The sequence below is a fragment of the Alosa alosa genome, chromosome 16 (genome assembly GCF_017589495.1).
Source record: "Alosa alosa isolate M-15738 ecotype Scorff River chromosome 16, AALO_Geno_1.1, whole genome shotgun sequence".
Taxonomy (NCBI): Eukaryota; Metazoa; Chordata; class Actinopteri; order Clupeiformes; family Clupeidae; genus Alosa; species Alosa alosa.
Window position 1 is genome coordinate 27,558,491 of NC_063204.1, and position 17,889 is coordinate 27,576,379.

The following is a 17,889-nucleotide window of genomic DNA, read 5'->3' on the forward strand; positions in this document are numbered from 1 at the left end:
TCATTCTCGCTCCGGCTCTTTCTTTGCGCTCTATGGCATTAAGTCTCCAAAGAGCTGTGGCCCTAACAGAACAATGACGTTCTCCGTTTATATGGATTGCAGTAATCTTTACTTTCTTGTCTCCCATTGGTCCCCTGTATCATACATGTAGCATATAGCATAATAGGATCATGTCCATTTTGCTGAGTCAGCTGGAGGGCAGTGAATTGTATGACAATATTTTCTAATCGAAGTTGGGGACGAGCCCAAAGGGATAATTGAACGCCACAAGTCACCCCATTTCTGCATTCTGGAGGATGTGGACCCTTCCTGCTAGTACATCTCTGTTTTGGAACACACAAGCATGACCGTGTGTGTATGATGATCATTAATACACTCTCTGTTTTGGAACACACAAGCATGACCGTGTGTGTGTGATGTAACAAAGAGTGTTGTGTATTCCAGAGGTCATGGATAAGTTCAACACCATCGCTCTGATCGACGGCAAGAAGGACCACGTGAGCCTGACGGTGGACAACGTGCACCTGGAGTACGGGGTGGTGTACGAGTACGACAGCACGGCGGGGATCAAGTGTCACGTCCTGGAGAAGATGGTGGAGCCCAAAGGCTTCTTTAGCCTCACAGCCAAGGTAAGGACAGACCCTCAGTTAGAGGTCTGCGCGGGACTGATTTTTCCCGCCCGCTCCCGCAATATTCTGTCCCGCTCCTGCCCGCTCCTGCCCGCTCCCGCATTAATGTGTCATTTTTAGTCCCACTCCCGCCCGCATCATGCATAACATGATGTCCCACTCCCGCCCGCTAAAGCCCGCATGCAGGAGGGATAGCCTATTCAGCTTTTCTTTCTGTCTCACGAAAGGAGCACACACACCTGAGAAAGACTCCAGATGTCAGTTTCTTGGTTCTGAATGTAGGCTAACAACTGAAGTAGGCCTAGTCTGCCCTATTCCTCTGTCATGCTTTCGATTTTTGAGTTTTGACAATGAGCAGCAGGAACAAATTGAACCCACGTAAACGACAATATAGGCTATAGGCCTGCTATCCGTCAGTTATGCTTAAACCCCGTTTTTTAATGCTGCCTAACAGAACATCCAGCTGAACTATAGTTATGATAAGTACTTTAATCATTTCCATATTTAATTTTACGCACATATTTAATTTGCGGGAGTGCAGTGAATCATTGGTTTGTCCCGCACCCGCGAACGCACCTCTCATCCCGCCCGCTCCCGCAAAGAGCTTTCAAAAGTTGTCCCGCGCCAGATCCTGCTGGTCTACCGCGGGACTGCAGACCTCTACCCTCAGTCCTGTGTTATTCTGCCCCCCTCTCTTAGTCTAGGTCAATAAAAAAAAAAATTAACCCTGAAGGCAAATCATGTTAATTTTTGGTATACAACATTTTTAGGGGTTTTGAAGGGTGCTATCCCTCTCCCTCTCTGACTTTGTGATGCCTGTGTCACATAGACAGGCCTTTTCACACCTTTTCATTTGGATTGGGTTGGAGGTGTCTGCTGCTTTTTAAACAATTGGTTTTGTATTGTATTTTCATTGTGCCAAAGTCAAAGGTCTTTGCACAATAATTTTGTGCAACATTGTAACAAAGACCCCACAACTGTGTCAATCATGTTTGCACGTGGAATCTGAAAGCTTTTCTTCGTCATATCCCCCACGTCCATAGTGTGTCACTGAATGAGGTTTCCTGCTGCAGCATGTTGGATGTGATGGACTGAATAAGTACACGCGGAAGTTTAGTATGAAAAGGCAGAATTCAACGAAGCACTCCTGTGTCTTCAGTTCTGCATTGATATACTGTAGACTGCATTGATATGGAATTTATCTTCCCCACCTCTTCTTGAAATCAGAACATTTAAAAAAACACAGAAAATACACAGAAAAGGCCCAAGAAACAAGCATGTACTGTATATAGTAAAAGTGTTCATGAGGTGTTTGTGTGTGTGTGTGTGTGTGTGTGTGTGTGTGTGTGTGTGTGTGTGTGTGTGTGTTTCTGTTTAGAGCTGTGCACACTAGTATCTAACATGGGACCAAGGAGCCCATGTTCTTAATTCCATTGGTTTCGTCCCAAGCCTCAAACATTTGCTTATAGGAGGCTCCACACTAACACACACACACACACACACACACACACACACACACATATATATATATATATACAGACACATAAAAAAAACATACTCAGCCCTAGACATAAACACACCAATACATCCCCACAAACACAAACACACCAAGATATACACATGTGTGTGTGCGGTCATCAGTGTGTAGGGCAGGTGATAAACTCTGTGTTTATGCGCGGCCCTCATTCCCAGTCTATTCTGCTTTATGAGCCTCACTCTAATAAGGAACTAAATAAAGTGGGAATGCGTGGCGCAGGCTGAGCCAGGCTAATGAAATGTTGCGCTTGGCCCGGCCGCCTCACATGCCGTCATTGGTCCTCCCGGCGTTTACGACAGCAAACATTAGCCCTACATTACCCACAGAAATGATGACACATCAGTGCTTTTTTTGGCCTCTCTTGACTTTCTGTGGAATTAAAGACAAGTGCTTCTATTTAAAACAACCAGGACCAACAATGAAGTTGTTTTGTGTATACACATTACCTTTAATTAGTCATTCTCAAATGCAATCACAGTGAAGCTAACCAAGCGTGGGGTTGGTCTATATCTGAATGGGAGACTGAGAGTCTTTTTCTGTGTCTTGTAGATGCACCCTAGAGGGACATGCATCCCCAACCCGTCTGCTCTATGGGCCTGTTTACGTTTATTTTTAGAATGCATCTTGGGTGATCTGATCACGAGTGGTCAGCCGAGACACACGGTTTACACAAGTATGCAAGGAGACGTTGCTGACCACTTGTGTTTACTCTACATTCCGCTATTGCTAATGTCACATTCATTAGAACTGACATTGTCTGGGATGCATCAAAACGCATTAGCATCTACACTACAAAACGTGTGTGGTCAAATGCATCTCAGACCACCTCAGCAAGTGGATTGAGCGATCGAAACACAATGTGTCTTGGTGATTGTTAACGCTTGTATTTACAACTGACCACTTGTGACCGGATCACCCTGACAAATTCCTCAGTAGCATGGGTGAGGCGGACATCCCGGGTTCAGAAAATAAAAGTCCTGCCAAGTATTTGATCCAACCATTTAGTAAACCAGCTCATCCTAATTAGCAGCCAGGTAGATCAGATAATTAGTGATATCACCTGTGTTAAGTGCACAGGTAGAAAGAATACATGGCAGGACTTTTACTTTCTGGAACCGGGATGTCCGTCTCGGGCCGGTAGCAGGATAGGAGGAGTTCATGTTGATGACTTATGATATTTATAATATATATAATTCTGTATTAAATTAAATGATTAACTATTAACTAAAGCTAGATGTGTGGCTGTGTAAAGTGTTAGATGGGCAGATTTGAGTTGTGCTTCATGGAGGTCAGATCAATGCCCACTGAGTTATGAGGCAGAAACACAATGAGTGAAAACACTACTAGCCAGCTGTGGAAAAATGGACGAATTAGATGCCGGCTGTCATTGATTAATCCTCCATAAACACCCACAGTCTCCCCATCTCCCTCCTCTCTCTCTCTCTCTCTCTCTCTCTCTCTGGTGTTGTATGGCTGGTTTATCTTTCATTTTAATTACTTTAATTCATTCCGTTTTGTAGTCCTCTCCGCCTTGCCAACTTTGCAACAAGCTACAGTGATGTTCTAAACAGTGCAGCATATGGTTGAACCATTAGGAGAGCTTAATGAACACATGCATCATCGGCTGGGTATTAATAACGTGTTCATTTAGCACGTTTCTGCATCTGCATTTAGGGAAGTTTAGGAGCCGTGGTGCCATGGGATGATTCTGAAATGTATAACAAATTCTGAAGATTAAACAGATGGGTGTTTCTTTATTTCTTTTTTGTTTTAGGTCTCTAAACTGAAATCAGTTTGGGGCGTTATTGCAACCATCTGCCTGGACTGGCTAGCATTTCCTCTGTGAAGTCCCTGCTGTTGGGTTTTAATATAGTCAGAGTTGTCGGTTGGATAGCTGCTCTAGCCTTGGTCCCAGCCTGCTTTTAAAGAACACCACACACACACACACACACACACACACACACACACACACACACTTTCTCACTCTCTCTCACTCACACTCACAAAAAGACTTGATTGCTGCCTCTCTCTTTTTCTCTCTCTCCCTCTCCCTCTTTCTCCCACTCCCACACACACACACACACACACACATTCACACACCTACGCACTCCCCCTCCGTGGGTATTTTGTCAGATCGCAGTCTCTTATGCACTATATCACTTGAGACCATTGCGGTTTTCCTCATTAAAGCAAGGAAATGGGCTCTCCAGTTCCCTGTGCAAGCCAGTGCTGTGAGATAATGCTTTGTATCATTAAAGGAGCTGGGAATGGCAAGCTATTGGTAAACACTTTATCAGAATGCAATACTGACTTTCTAGGTAACCTGCACAATGACTCAATAGGGCTGGCAAGCAGATTAGATCATTTTACAATCCAGATGTTCAGAGAGACTACAGTATATGTCCCGACCCGTAGGGTGTAATATTTCCTTGAAACGGTTAATACTTTGCTCCAAAGCCGCCATATATGAACATAAAATATTGCACAGCAAGATAAATGACATCACTCATTGTCAGTGCTATTAGTCAGTACTGCTTGGATGCTGAAGGGACCCTGGGCGCCCTTCGTGATCCCCAGCTGATTTTACGCAGAACACCTCTGTGAGAACAATGAGAGTCATTTACAGCTGTCATTTGCAGCCCACTGGTCAGGATTTTGATGTATTATTGTGTGTGGGATGAGGGATGACTAGGCCTTAATGGAACTCTGTGTATTTGTGTGTGTGTGTGCGTGTGTGTGTGTGTGTGTGTGTGTGTGTGTGTGTGCGCGTGCGTGCGTTGATGTGTGTGTGTGTGTGTGTGTGTATGGTGTGTGTGTATATGTGTGTGTGTGTGTGTGTGCGCGTGTGTGTGCGTGTGTGTGTATGTGTTGGGGCTTTCTCAGATCTTGGAGACCCTGGCACGGAACGATGAGCAGCTGGTCCAGACCTGCACTCGCCTGAGCTCCAGCACGGAGCTCATCCCTGAGGACCTGCAGGCCAGGTTCAGCGCCATGTGTGGGGAGAGGCTCGAGCATGTCGGACGCCGCGTCACCAACTACCGCAAGGTACAGCGGCCCAGCCAGACATACACATACAGAAACACACACATACATACACTCACACACACAACTCATATTGATATATTATGGAAGGGATAATAGACAACCCTCCATTAGATTATCCGAAAATAAACGCACGTTCGAGGTTGTAATGCGGCCACGACGTGCAGCCGAGTGGCCGTTCAACCTCGTAGTGCGTTTATTTTTTCGGATAATCTAATGGAGTCCATTATCCCACTTATTCTACTGTTAAGAACATGTTAAATATGAAGTTATTTTTACACTTTTTTTGTTATCTCATTTGGATAGTTAAAGCTGTTAAATAAGTATGGTAACGCTTTAAAATAACATGCTTATTAACAGTGCATAATAAGCAGTTAACAATTCATTGTTTCACGAACGGCAAATGGGGGGCGTTATATAGTTATATATAATATAAATAAGTTATATATAATACCTCCATGGTCCAATTTTCACTGAACATTCTAAAGAACTCGGGCGAATTGATACAAAATATGTCAAATAAGGTAAGAAAAAATGGAACTACTTCATAGCTGTGCAAATAATCGATTTTTAATTGCACGTTCAAAGAATCTTTACAATGGGAAACTGAATCAAGCAGTATGGGTAAGGTAAGTGGTCACATGTACTGGAACCCCATGGTGCATGCTAGTTATTACCTTTTACATTACAATGTAGAACATTTACATATTGACCATTGATTGATGGAGCCAACACATGGAAGTGAAGGTCATGCAGTATGCACTAGGATACACTCTGATGAAGCCCCAGTGTAGAAATGTACAGTTATGGCCGAATTGACTTCACTGGAGCTAGAGTGTGTGGATTCACTTATCTGTGGATCACAGCGCCATCGATGCCAGCGATCCGTGTGGAATGTGATGACATCAGCATCAGTGCGAGAGAAAAAAAGGGATTGCGCAAAGAGAATGAAAATTCCATTCTTTCATTTCCAGCTGGCTTTATAGGGAACAGAGGACTGCAAGGGGAAAAAAAGGGAAACAATCTGGATGGAAATATTTAGGAATGCGCTTGGCTTCTTTTTGGTGCGTGTGATCAACATCCGACTCGGTACCGGATTAATTACACCAGTCGCTCCACTCAGTTTATAAATATCTCCGAACATCCAGTACGCCCTCGAAGTTGCGTAACTTCCTCTTCTGTGGCGTTCCATTTGGAGGCTCCCAGGGAATTCGAAAAAAAAAGGGGGTGCTGTGGCCCCTGGGCGTTGAGGGCCCCCTCCAAGGGTCAAGGCTGCTGTGGAATGTGGCAAGTCTGGTCCCCCCCTTGGGAGCCAGAACACGTCGACCAGCTGTGTCTCATTCGCTGCTTCAAACGCGGAGCGCAAGAAAAAGGGCCGTGGCTACTCGGAAGAGGCCCCGGGGCAGCGACGGCATGACAAAGAATAGGGGCAGGAAAAGGGGCAGGCCTTTCAGCTGACCGCGTCCGTCTCCAGCCTGCGCCTCCAGAATTCCCAGGAAGAGGTGATATCGGACTGCCGATGAGAAGCAGAGGTGTCCACGGAGGCTGTTGAAGCCTTGGCTCATGTTTGTGTTCGTTATGATGTGTGTATGTTTTTGTAATGGTATTTTACAATACAGCCCTAAAGCAGTGCAGTTCAATGTGTTTCCCAAATACCAGAGGCAATGTGGACCTTGTTTTATTTGTCCAGGCATTCTTGTTTTCAGTTGGAGACTGCAGGGGCGGGATTCATTTTTCACTGTATTTGATGTTTAATGTGTCTGTTTTTGCATTTTTGATTTATGGCCCTGGAGTCTCAAACACACATGAAAACATATTGAAGGAACATGGTTAAAACACTTAAATACACACCCGCACACATGCCCACCCCCACATAGCAGCCCACATACACACACACATGCACACACACACACACACACAAACACATATATAACCATACACACATATGCATACACACACTCACCAACAAACACACACACACACACACACACACACACACACAATGCTCACTTAAGAAGAAAGAGCTATGAAATGGAATCGTTCAAAGTCAAAAATCTGTAAATAAGCCTGCCATGATGAATCGCATCCCTGTTTGAAGTTACAATGTCGAATCCAGTCTGACGGATGTCTGCACAAAACATACCATGATGGATGTTTTTCACCTGGAATGGTTTCAACATGTGTGTGTAAACAGTCGCCATAGGCACACAAGATGTTTGTTTCACACATGTTCCATGCTCTGTGCATGTAAAGGATGTTTGTTTGCACAACTGTAAACCTTTCAGTCAGGATCGTAAGACAACTGACCCAATGCAGTCCATACATGAGCCGTGTGTGTGGGGGTGTGTTTGCATGTAAGTGTGTGTGTGTGCCTGGGGGTTTGAGTACGTGTGTCTATGTGTATGTGAACTGCTTGTGCTTTTGTGTTATGTGTGTCTATGTGTACAGTACGTTTGCATGTGAGTGTATTTGTATTTTTTGTGTGAGTGAGTGCGCGCGCGTGTGTGTGTGTGTGTGTGTGATGAATGTATATGGACGCAGTATGAGGAAAGCTGATTCAGCAGTATCCTCACACAAATGAGCTCTCACCACCTGCCCTACTCACTTTAAGCCCAAGAGACCACAGCAGGGAGGCGGACAACTATCCTGAGCGTAGTTTTTTCGTGACATACCGTAGATTTAGGAGGTTTGAACTCATATGCATTCATTCAGTGTCATATTTTTGAGATTCCGACGCATCGTCCCCTTTCCTCCTCTGATGTATCTGATCGTATGTGCATAGTATGTTAGTGTGTACCCAGCCCAGCACCCAAACCAAATGCTTCGGCAGTACTGTAGACCTCATGCCAATAAAGCTTCGTTGAATTTGAATTTGTCTGGTAAATCACTGCATGAATCGCTAAAACTGTCAAATCAAATCACGCTTTCAAAAATGACATTAAAAAATGTGCTGTCCCTCTTTGCTTCCTGTAGTTCTCGCGGGTGCTGAAGAACCGAGCCTGGCCCACATTCAAGCAGGCCAAGACCAAGGTGTCTCCGCTGCACAGCAGTGACTTCTGTCCCACCAACTGCCACATCAACGTGATGGAGGTGTCCTACCCCAAGACCACCACCTCGCTGGGCAGCGCCTTCGGGGTCCAGCTGGACAACAGGAAGAACTCCACGCTGGAGAAGGGTATCCGCAACACAGAGCAAGGTGCTTAGAGATCACACTGTGGCTTTTACATCAAAACAGCAATTATTCTTGAGCTAGTGTGACTTTTTAATGGGGAAGGAAATCTGAATAAGACATCAAATTTGACAGTTGAGGTCACTTCAATATATCACATTATTGATTGTATCCCGATAGAAGGTTTATTGCGAGACTTGCTTTAGGATTCAATCCTAGTGTGGCTGCTGAGAGAGATTTTAAGTTATGTGTGATATTTGTTGCATCTGTAAACCGTTCAATGATGACTGATTGAATATGCCACTGGATCTCATTAGTAAATGAGTATTTAGTTGATGTTTTTATCAAATATGACACAGACTCAGGATGAAGCAAACCTGAGTCGACCAATTTTCAGTCAGCTATGCTACTTCTGCCTTATTGTTTTTGCGTCACCAGGGAAACTGGGACCCATGGTGTACGCCCAGCACACCATCACCACTATGGCTGCCCCCTCGGGGCACAGCTTGGGCCGGACGGAGGGGCACGGCCTCCGCTTCCTGCTCCGCGAGGACGACCTGCTAACGCTGGACGCCTACCAGAAGCTCCTCAGCAAACTGACCACCGTCATCAAGGAAATGGAGAGTCACGCTGCCCAGATTCACGAGTGAGTGCATGGACACTTCACAGACTTCGCTTAGCATATCGCTAATCCTTCAGTTAGCAAGGCATCACCTACCATGTCATGCTCAATCCCTCTCATAGCCATTCATTCATCACATACAGTAGTGCACTGTATTATACTGAGTAGCCTAATGTAGTGAATGACTGGACGTTCTGAACATTGAGGGATTGTGTATGACCGACCATTACAGGGCTGTTAGCACTTGCAGGCTTATTGGCTTGAATAGGAGCAGACATTGTTTCCATGAGTGTCTGGTAACTCAAATAATTAAAATCTCATTAGCCCATAGAAAATGCCTAGCAGCAGTGGCTTTTTTTTCTGGTGCAGTGGCCTCTGGCTTGGGATCTCAGTAGAGAGGATTAGCTTGTTAAAAAGCTCATTTTGTTATCTGCATTCTGGAGAGAGATGGGCTCACAGTAATTTAATTGGACTGAGTTATCATTCTTCTGCCGTGGAGGCCTTCCATGCTCCTTAGTAATTATGGATCATGACACCCTTCTACTTCCTGTTTTGGGTTGAGTACTTTTTGTTTGTTTGTGGTTGACATTTACTTTAATGAACACCTGTCCACCACCGTTCTGCTTCAGTTGTGGTGTGAACTATTATTATATAATCATAAGAAATATTCAATATTCCAAAACTGTTGATATAAATTACTAAACCATGGCCCTGAAATTTTTTTTCCTTGATGACCATATCAACGACCTGGTTTACTCTCTTTTCTGTAGAGAGGGAAATAATAAAGCAATATTGCCGTAATTAGACTAAGCCGTAAACACTGTAAATTGCAGATATTTATTTAACAGACTTTCAGTGGCTGCATTAGGCCACAGGGACCTCACACAGTGTGTCTTTTTAGAGTACTCTGAGCTTGAAACAGGGGTTGGTTCTGTCTCTGCTTTTTCCATCAAGCACCCATTTTCTGTGGCTATTACTGTGACACCAGCAGGAGCATATTTGTTACCGAGTACACATGTGTGTGCGTGTGTGTGGGTGTGGGTGTGAGTGTAGGTGTTAGTGTGCTTGTGGTTTTGTGAAAGTAAATATGTGTGTGTGTGCGTGTGCGTGTGCGTGTGTGTAGTTTTGTGTGTGCTTGTTGGTGTCGTCGGGTTGGGTGTGCTTATACATGTGTAAAAAGTGTGTATGTGAGAATGTGTGTACATGTACAGTATTGTGTGTGTGTGTGTGTGTGTGTGTGTGTCGATGGGGTGGGTGTGCTTGTACGTATGTCAAAGTGTGTGTGTGTGTGTGTGTGTGTGTGTGTCGTTGGGGTGGGTGTGCTTGTACGTATGTCAAAGTGTGTGTGTGTGTGTGTGTGTGTGTGAGTGAGTTAGTGGGTGTCGATGTTGGTGTGCTTGTCCATGTGTAAAAGTGTGTGTGGGTGTGGGTGAGTGGGTGTCGATGTCGGTGTGCTTGTCCATGTGTGAAAGTATGTGTGTGAGAGTGTGTGGACATCTGTGTGTGTGTGTGTGTGTGTGTGTGTGTGTGTGTGTGTGAAAATGTACCTTCCTGGTCCCGTTGTTCAGTCCAGTTGATGGCTTCATTGTCTGGGAGCACATTAACACACATCAGGAAATGGGACACTCGTAGGTCAGCACAGGTTTCAGACAGGAAGAACCCAGAATGAAAAACTTTTAAAAGGAGAGAGAGAGAGAGAGAGAGAGAGAGGGAGGGAGAGAGCTGGCTCAGCTTCCAATAAAAGTCACTCACAGTCAGAGAAATGTATGAATCAGGAAGGCTGTCATTAATGCAACATTGTGTTTGTAGTGGCAGCAGCCTCTTTTTATATCAGTTACAGCGAGTGAGGATAGAGTGGTGTGTATCTTCCATCAGGGCTCTCCATGCTGCTGTTATGTCTGTTTTAAGCAAGTATCTCAGAGAGAGAGAGAGAGAGGGGGGGGGATAGTGATTCAGACCGAGATAGAGTGATAGAGAAACCACAAGAGAAGGAATAGAAAGAGAAGGCGAACTGATGCTAAGACAAGACATCAGACTGAACCTAAGGTTTGCTGTGTATCAGTTCTTGTCAGTTGCAATTACATTTATATTGAGCCCTGTGTTCTTGGATTTGCTGGGAGGCCCCCTTAATCTGGGCTCTGGGTAATGGCCTTCCTCTCCTCTCCTCTCCACTGCTCTCAACCCAGGGAGGGTCTAGCCCCCGTGCGCCGTTGTTCTGCTACAGATTCCATTTGTGTAGCCATTAGTCGCTGGCCAGGGAGTGCAGCAGCTAATTTACTGGCTACCCCACGTGGTCTTGTTTCACATCCACGTATACACAGTCACACACAACACACACACACATACACACACACACACACACACACACACACACTCAGTCACACACACACACACACACACACAAATACTCACAGGCACACACACACACACACACACACACACCTTCACATGCACACATACTCACATGCACACACACACACACACATACACACACACACACACACACTTGCACTCAAATGCACACACACACACACACACACACACACACACACACACACACACACACACACACACAGTTTTGAGGCTGCTGCTCCCTGCGGTGGATTGAAAGGGGTATTGATCCCCTCCACCACCATCCCTAGCTTGTCAGAGGCCCAGCAGAGACCCAGCCAAATGAGGGCCTTGGACAGCATGCAGAGTCTGTTTGATGAAGCTCTGATGTAAAAAGAGCTCCAGTCTCTCCATCTCTGTCAGTCTCTCTTATTCTCTTTCTCCTCTCTCTCTCTTCCTCTCTTCTCTCACTTTTCTCTTGGACTGTCTTTATCATTATCTCTCCTTCTCTCTCTATTTTCTTCTTTCTCCTTCTGTTCTTACTGTCTTCCCTTATTCTTTCCTGCTCTCTCTCTCTTTGTCTCTCTCTCTCTCAGACTTCCTCTCTGAACTGATCCTGTTTCTTGTTCTAGCTGAAGTGTCTCTCTGATAAATAAGACATGTCCTAGTTGGGAGTCAGTGTTTGAGTCAGTCACTACGTGCCCCCCCCCACCCCACCCCACCTACCTCCCATGCTCCCATGCTGTAAAGTACACTGGAATCTGTTCCCAAACGGAAAATGGACCCAAATGCCAAATTGGTGCCACAAACATGTCCATGAGTGGACAGAGACACTCTCCCCAACACCTCCCCAACTCACCATGCCTTGCGATCTGCTTCTGTGATAAACATGACTTGCTTCAGTGGAGCACAGTAGAACACTGCGGTCCCTCCCCACCAGGAAAACAGACACATGAACACCAAATGCACGCCAGAAATAGTGTCGCAAGTATGTCTCTGAGCAGACTCACAACAACAACCAACAGGAAGAAATGTTTCTAGCCGTTACGATCACAAAATGTGTGTTCTTTTTTTCTTTGAGCTGAGACGTGAGTGAGCTGGGTGAACATCTGCCCAGCATACTGGACGCTGACATGTGGTTTGTATCTCCGTTTTCCTTCAAGCTCTGTTGAGCGCAGAAGCCAAGGCCAGGGTGCCCCTCGCCAGTCGGGTATAATTACTCAGCTTTACAGTGGGGCCAGTTCATCAAGCTCTCACCACGTCTTGTTGTGTTGCTGCTCTGCAGATCTGTGTGAAGTTGTTATGAACGTCGGCGTTCTGTTTCTGTTTCGGTGTAATGGATTAGGCTTTCAATTCCTTTTCCTGTGTTTGAGACAGAGAGAAAGGCCACCTTTATCTCTACCAGTCACGGCCAAGCCAGATTTCTCAATAAAAGTGATCACCGCATGTGTGTTTCGGATGGCTGAAATCGCCCGCGTGTTTTTTGGGGACGCTCTCGGTTTGCCTGCCCAAAGGCCCTTTTGAAGTGAAGTGGCAGGAGCCAGACAGCGGAGCCTGCCGGACGACAGGCCGGCTCCTTCAGATTCAAATCATTGTTATTCCTCCTTTCTCTCTGCTTGCTCTCCTTTCAAGCTCCCTGCCTCGCAGGCCCCCAAGCTGCGTGCACTTCCTTATTAAGGCTCAGCCAATGGCAGGGCACAGACAGGCTCTCCATGGCGATGGAATGTCACTTTGGCTTGGAGGGGCCATTGTTCTAGAACCTGGAAGGCCCAGTGACAGACAGAGACAGTCCAGCTGAGCCTGTGGAGGGCTTTTAATCTGAAGCCCCCCTCCCCATCCCCTGGAAGGATGTGGTCTATTCACTGCCTGTTTGAAATGATAAAGGGCCCACACAATCTATCATCCCAAAATGTGCAAGGGAGAGTGAAAGAAAGATATAGAAAGGGAGGGAGGAAGAGTGAGAAAGTGTTGGACAGAAAGAGAGAGAAGGGGAGGCTTATAAAGACTGATTGTATTTATTTCCCCAAAGGATTTACGTGCATTTTTCTAGACAACCTCTCGTGCTGAAGTAGTTGCACAATGGAAAATGTGCACTGTCAACAGTGAAATTAGAGACAGAAGTTGACACTTGATGTGAGAGAGAGAGAGAGAGAGAGAGCGCCTGAGACAGATGGAGAGATCGATCGCTGTCAGAGACGAGGCATGGTGTTTGGAAATGTGCCTCCAAACAGCCGCGTGTGTGGCTCCAGACTGTGGGAGCGTGCGCCCACCACCTCTCCATCTGTGCCCCCCCGGCCCGCACCTCCTTCAAACGCCTCCTCAGCCTGGCGCACCGGAGCCGCTCTCTCTCTCTCTCCGCACCGCTGTCATGTGTTGACACAGCTGCCTCCGCCATGTTTTGAAGTTATTAATATTTTGAGGACCTCTGAACTGCCGAAGTTGTTGTGCGGAAGCCAGAGGCAAACAGGTTCTGGTTTTGTTTGGCTCTGGTTCTCCTCTGTGGCTCACTCCGACCTCACATCTTGATGACATTAGCACTCTGTGGCCAATCAGCCCACGGCGTGTTTGCCGTGGAAAATTAACTCTACGGACCAGGCAAGAGGGGATGTTAGGGTTGGAGAGCTTAGGCCGGTCCTTTGCAGCATTCCTCATTTAAGCAATAGTTACACAGATAGCTCTATGCTGGGTCTTTATGACAGATGCCATCTTTAGGCTGATGCTTGTATCATGACAAAACTGTCCTCTCTCTCTGTCTGTCTATCTATATATCTGTATATCTATGTATCTGTATATCTATGTATCTGTATATCTATGGATCTGTTTTTCACTCTTTTTTCATCTGTTTCTCAGCCTGCTCTCCTCCATCACCAACCCTACGAGTTCTGAGGTGAAGCCGTCGGAGACTTACATATCGGCGGAGAGCGAAGGCGAGAGGGGCGAACGCAACGGGAAGAAAGTGTGTTTTAACGTGACGACGGGAGACGAGCAGGAGGACTCTGGTCACGACACCATCAGTAATAGAGACTCATACAGGTAAGCGCCACACACACACACATACACACAAACACAGACACATTTATAGTCAGCCAGTGAGCTCCATTAATGAAGAGCTTTATATAAAAATGCAAACAACTGCAATTTTTCTCCTTGCAAAACAGATGTAAAAATGTGTATGCCCTTCTTTGTACCTTGAGGGAAAGTATCTGCAGGGAAATTAATTACAAATGTAAGTGCAACATTTGCCCATAACATCTATAAACTCATGGCCAACCACTTACAGTAACTCAAAGCAGCAGCCTCCTAGCCTTGGTGCGCTGTGCGGTATGACATCAGAGGAGGCCTGGCTGCCTTCACTAAGCAGCTGTCAACAACAGCAGCTCCAATTGCCACAGCCTCAGCTGGAAGCTTTCCAGAACCCTCCGCATGAATGAGAGCTTTGCCCAGCATGCAGACGCATTATGGGAAAACATATTCCACATGACACTCCGTGATCAGACAGGTGTTCCTTTTCAGTGTAGTCACGCAAAGCACTGTAATTAACCCTTACATCATCTATCAATCATTATGATTTTTCTTCTTCTGGCTAAGTCAAGATGGATGCATCGTTATAATACATACAGTACACATTACTTACTGTATTGTACACTCATGTATACAAAAAAATATTTTTTTAGCCATGCTGTTTCAATACATACGACTGATGTGTCATTGCAGTGACTGCAACAGCAACAGGAACTCCATTGCCTCCTTCACCAGCATCTGCAGTAGCCATTGCAGCTCGTATGTGCACAGCGACGAGATGGACTCAGGTGAGAGCACACTTAGAGTGGATGTGTGTGTGTGTGTGTGTGTGTGTCACCTCACTGTGTGTTCACTGTGTGCTGAGTGTGTTTCACTAATTCATGGATTGGGATAAATGCAGAGACCAAATTTCCCTCACGGGATCAAAAGAGTATATATACTTATACAAAGTTGATAGATTCAAGGACTGTAGCTGTCTCTTCAGCACTAGCTGTGCCCTGACGTTTGAGTGTCTAAGTTGGCTGCAGAGCTCTCGGTGGAGCCTAAGTGCTTGTCATTAGTGTGACTGCAGGCGGGTCTGTGCTGGCGGTCATCTGTGTCTGTCTGTGTGTTTGTGCCGCAGGGGACGAGATGCCGGCCAGTGTGTGGATCTCCCACGACAAGCAGAAGAAGCTCCATGGGTTTCTCGAGCATCTGTTCAGCCAGGTGTGTGTCTGGGTGGGGTTCCCGTTCGTGGGGAGAAATCCACTGGTAATCATATCGGCAGACACCCCACACACACAGACACACTTACACTAACACACACAAACACACACACTGTGGGGCCCTGAAGGCAGGGAATGAGATGCAACCCACTCATATACTTGCATGCACAAATGTAAACTGATCCACCCACAAACAAAATCAGCACTCTGGTGTAAATCTTTCAAACATTTTGTTGATTTCCGATACTGAAAATAGGCCTAAATCACAATATGGTGACAGTCCCTATTTGCTGCAGAAGGCCTCTGTCATAATGATGTATAGCCACTTTTAGTGGCTTCTTTGACCTTTCACCCCTCTGTCATTTAACATGACACATGGCGCTCAGGTCTTGACCAAAGCCAAACATACCAAACCTATGGCATGGTAAAGCCGGCCTCTGCTGTCGCCCTGGGAAAGCCTGGGCGTGACTGTATGACTGCTCTTCCTAGGGGACTATGGGGCCTGCTGGGGTAGGAACCTGGCAGATATGTGGTCATTAGCACCAGGGAGTTGGTAATATGATAAGCATCCAAAACACAATCAGCTTTCCAATATATTTGTATATATATAGTAGCTTGGAGCTCACAGATCGTATTCTGATCAGAAATCTATATTAAGCAAATTCATATTTGGTGATTGGAGGGACATGTCTTCCAAAAACTACCTCTCTATATGTGCATGCCCATGATATGTTCAATCATTTCCTGAAACGCATAGCTCACAAGCCATTTAATCTGACAGTACTGTCAGTTAAGCAGGGAGCCTTTTCTAAAGGTCCTTAAAAAAAGAACACATACAGGCTCAGTTTTTATCAGTATCTCTGCTTCCTGGGCAGTCACCCCGTAGGCTTTGTTTGCCCAGTGCCGAATTCTCCGTAAGTTGACTTGCGCCTCAGAAATCTTGACCGCCAGTGAACTGGAGGAGAAAAATGCAGGACATGCCACCACAGCGTAGCGCTTCTCTGGATGTTTCCTGCTGTTTTGTTTAAGGGCCAGCCAGCTTCCTCCAGCTTTGTTTACATAGTGTGTGTGTGTGTGTGTGTGTGTGTGTGTGTGTGTGTGTGTGTGTGTGTGTGTGTGTGTGTGTGTGTGTGTGCGTGCGTGTGTTTTGGAGCCAAAAGCAACCTGATCAGGGAAAGCTCTAGTTCATTTTGCTGCATCCTTCTTGTCAGTTTTACAAATGAAATGGTAAATTCATAATGGTTCAATTCAAATCAACTCTTGGATTTAACTAATCTTAGCTCATCTGGGCACACTATAGTGAAGCGACAGCACACACTATGCTTGCATTTATCCGTTGCTTAGTCTATCGCTCTGACTCTACAGGTTGAGTCAATAACCAGCTTGCTGAAAGGAGCCGTTGTCGCCAAGGCCTTCGAGCAAACAAAGTGCTTCACCCCGAACCGAGGACTACAAGGTAATGATTCACCATGTGGAATAATATGAGAAAAATACCTTGTTATGACACAGCAATTATAGGCATATGTCTTATAACAGTGACCATTGAGTGGCCAATGAGTCACTGTGATGGGTATAGTAGTTCATGCATTGCAGATTATGAGTATATGATTACTCTTTTACTTTATACTTCCTGTCATCAAACACTGCACTTCATTACAAACCTGGTGGCAGAGCTGTTTCGGATGTGGCACTGTTAGATCCTGGAGCTGATTTTCTGTGTGTCCTTGTGCATGTGTACAGTATGTGTGTCAAAATCCCCTTGGTCCATCATCTGGCTCTGTTGCCCCGGGTAGAGTGTGTGTAGACGTAGAGTGTGTATGGGTGAGTGTGTGGCTGAGTTGGCTGCTGGTGCTGCTTCCTCACCGAGGGCCATGGAGAGGGGAGATAACACTGGCCAGCGTCCAGACTTCTGGCTTTGGTGCTCGGTGCCCCGGCATCCTCCTCTACACAAGAGCGCAGTGGAGAGAGAAAAAAAGAGAAATACTGCAGGCCAACAAGGCCTTTGTTTCCTGTCTGGGGAGGGAGCGAGGGAGGGAAGGAGAGATAGAGAGAGAGATGGAGGGTGAGGTAGGGGTGGAGCCGGGAGGACAAGAGGAAGTGGTCTCCTTCCAGCTGCGCGCCAGGGCCCAGAGCCGCAGGGAGCACTTCCTGTAGTCTGGCCTTCACTATAGGCCACACCTATCAGCTGGAGACAGAGAGAGAGAGAGAGAGACAGAGAGAAAGAGAGAGAGAGACAGAGACAGACACGGGTGGAGAAGCCTAGAGGATTGGCTTGAAATCACTCCAAATGGTTATCTAGGGGTGATGGGGGAAAAAAAAAACTTTATAATATC

General features: G+C 46.0%; 1 protein-coding gene across 1 annotated transcript in view; it reads left to right on the plus strand.

Annotated features, from left to right (window-relative positions):
* prex2 (phosphatidylinositol-3,4,5-trisphosphate-dependent Rac exchange factor 2) overlaps positions 1 to 17,889 on the plus strand; it is a gene marked incomplete in the record, with an annotated part of 130,928 nt that overhangs the window by 67,070 nt on the left and 45,969 nt on the right. Inside the window, 8 exon segments of the mRNA XM_048266370.1 lie at positions 445 to 629; positions 5,050 to 5,211; positions 8,182 to 8,404; positions 8,816 to 9,023; positions 14,181 to 14,363; positions 15,045 to 15,139; positions 15,475 to 15,557; positions 16,922 to 17,012. Of these exon segments, the coding sequence (XP_048122327.1) occupies positions 445 to 629; positions 5,050 to 5,211; positions 8,182 to 8,404; positions 8,816 to 9,023; positions 14,181 to 14,363; positions 15,045 to 15,139; positions 15,475 to 15,557; positions 16,922 to 17,012 (1,230 nt within the window).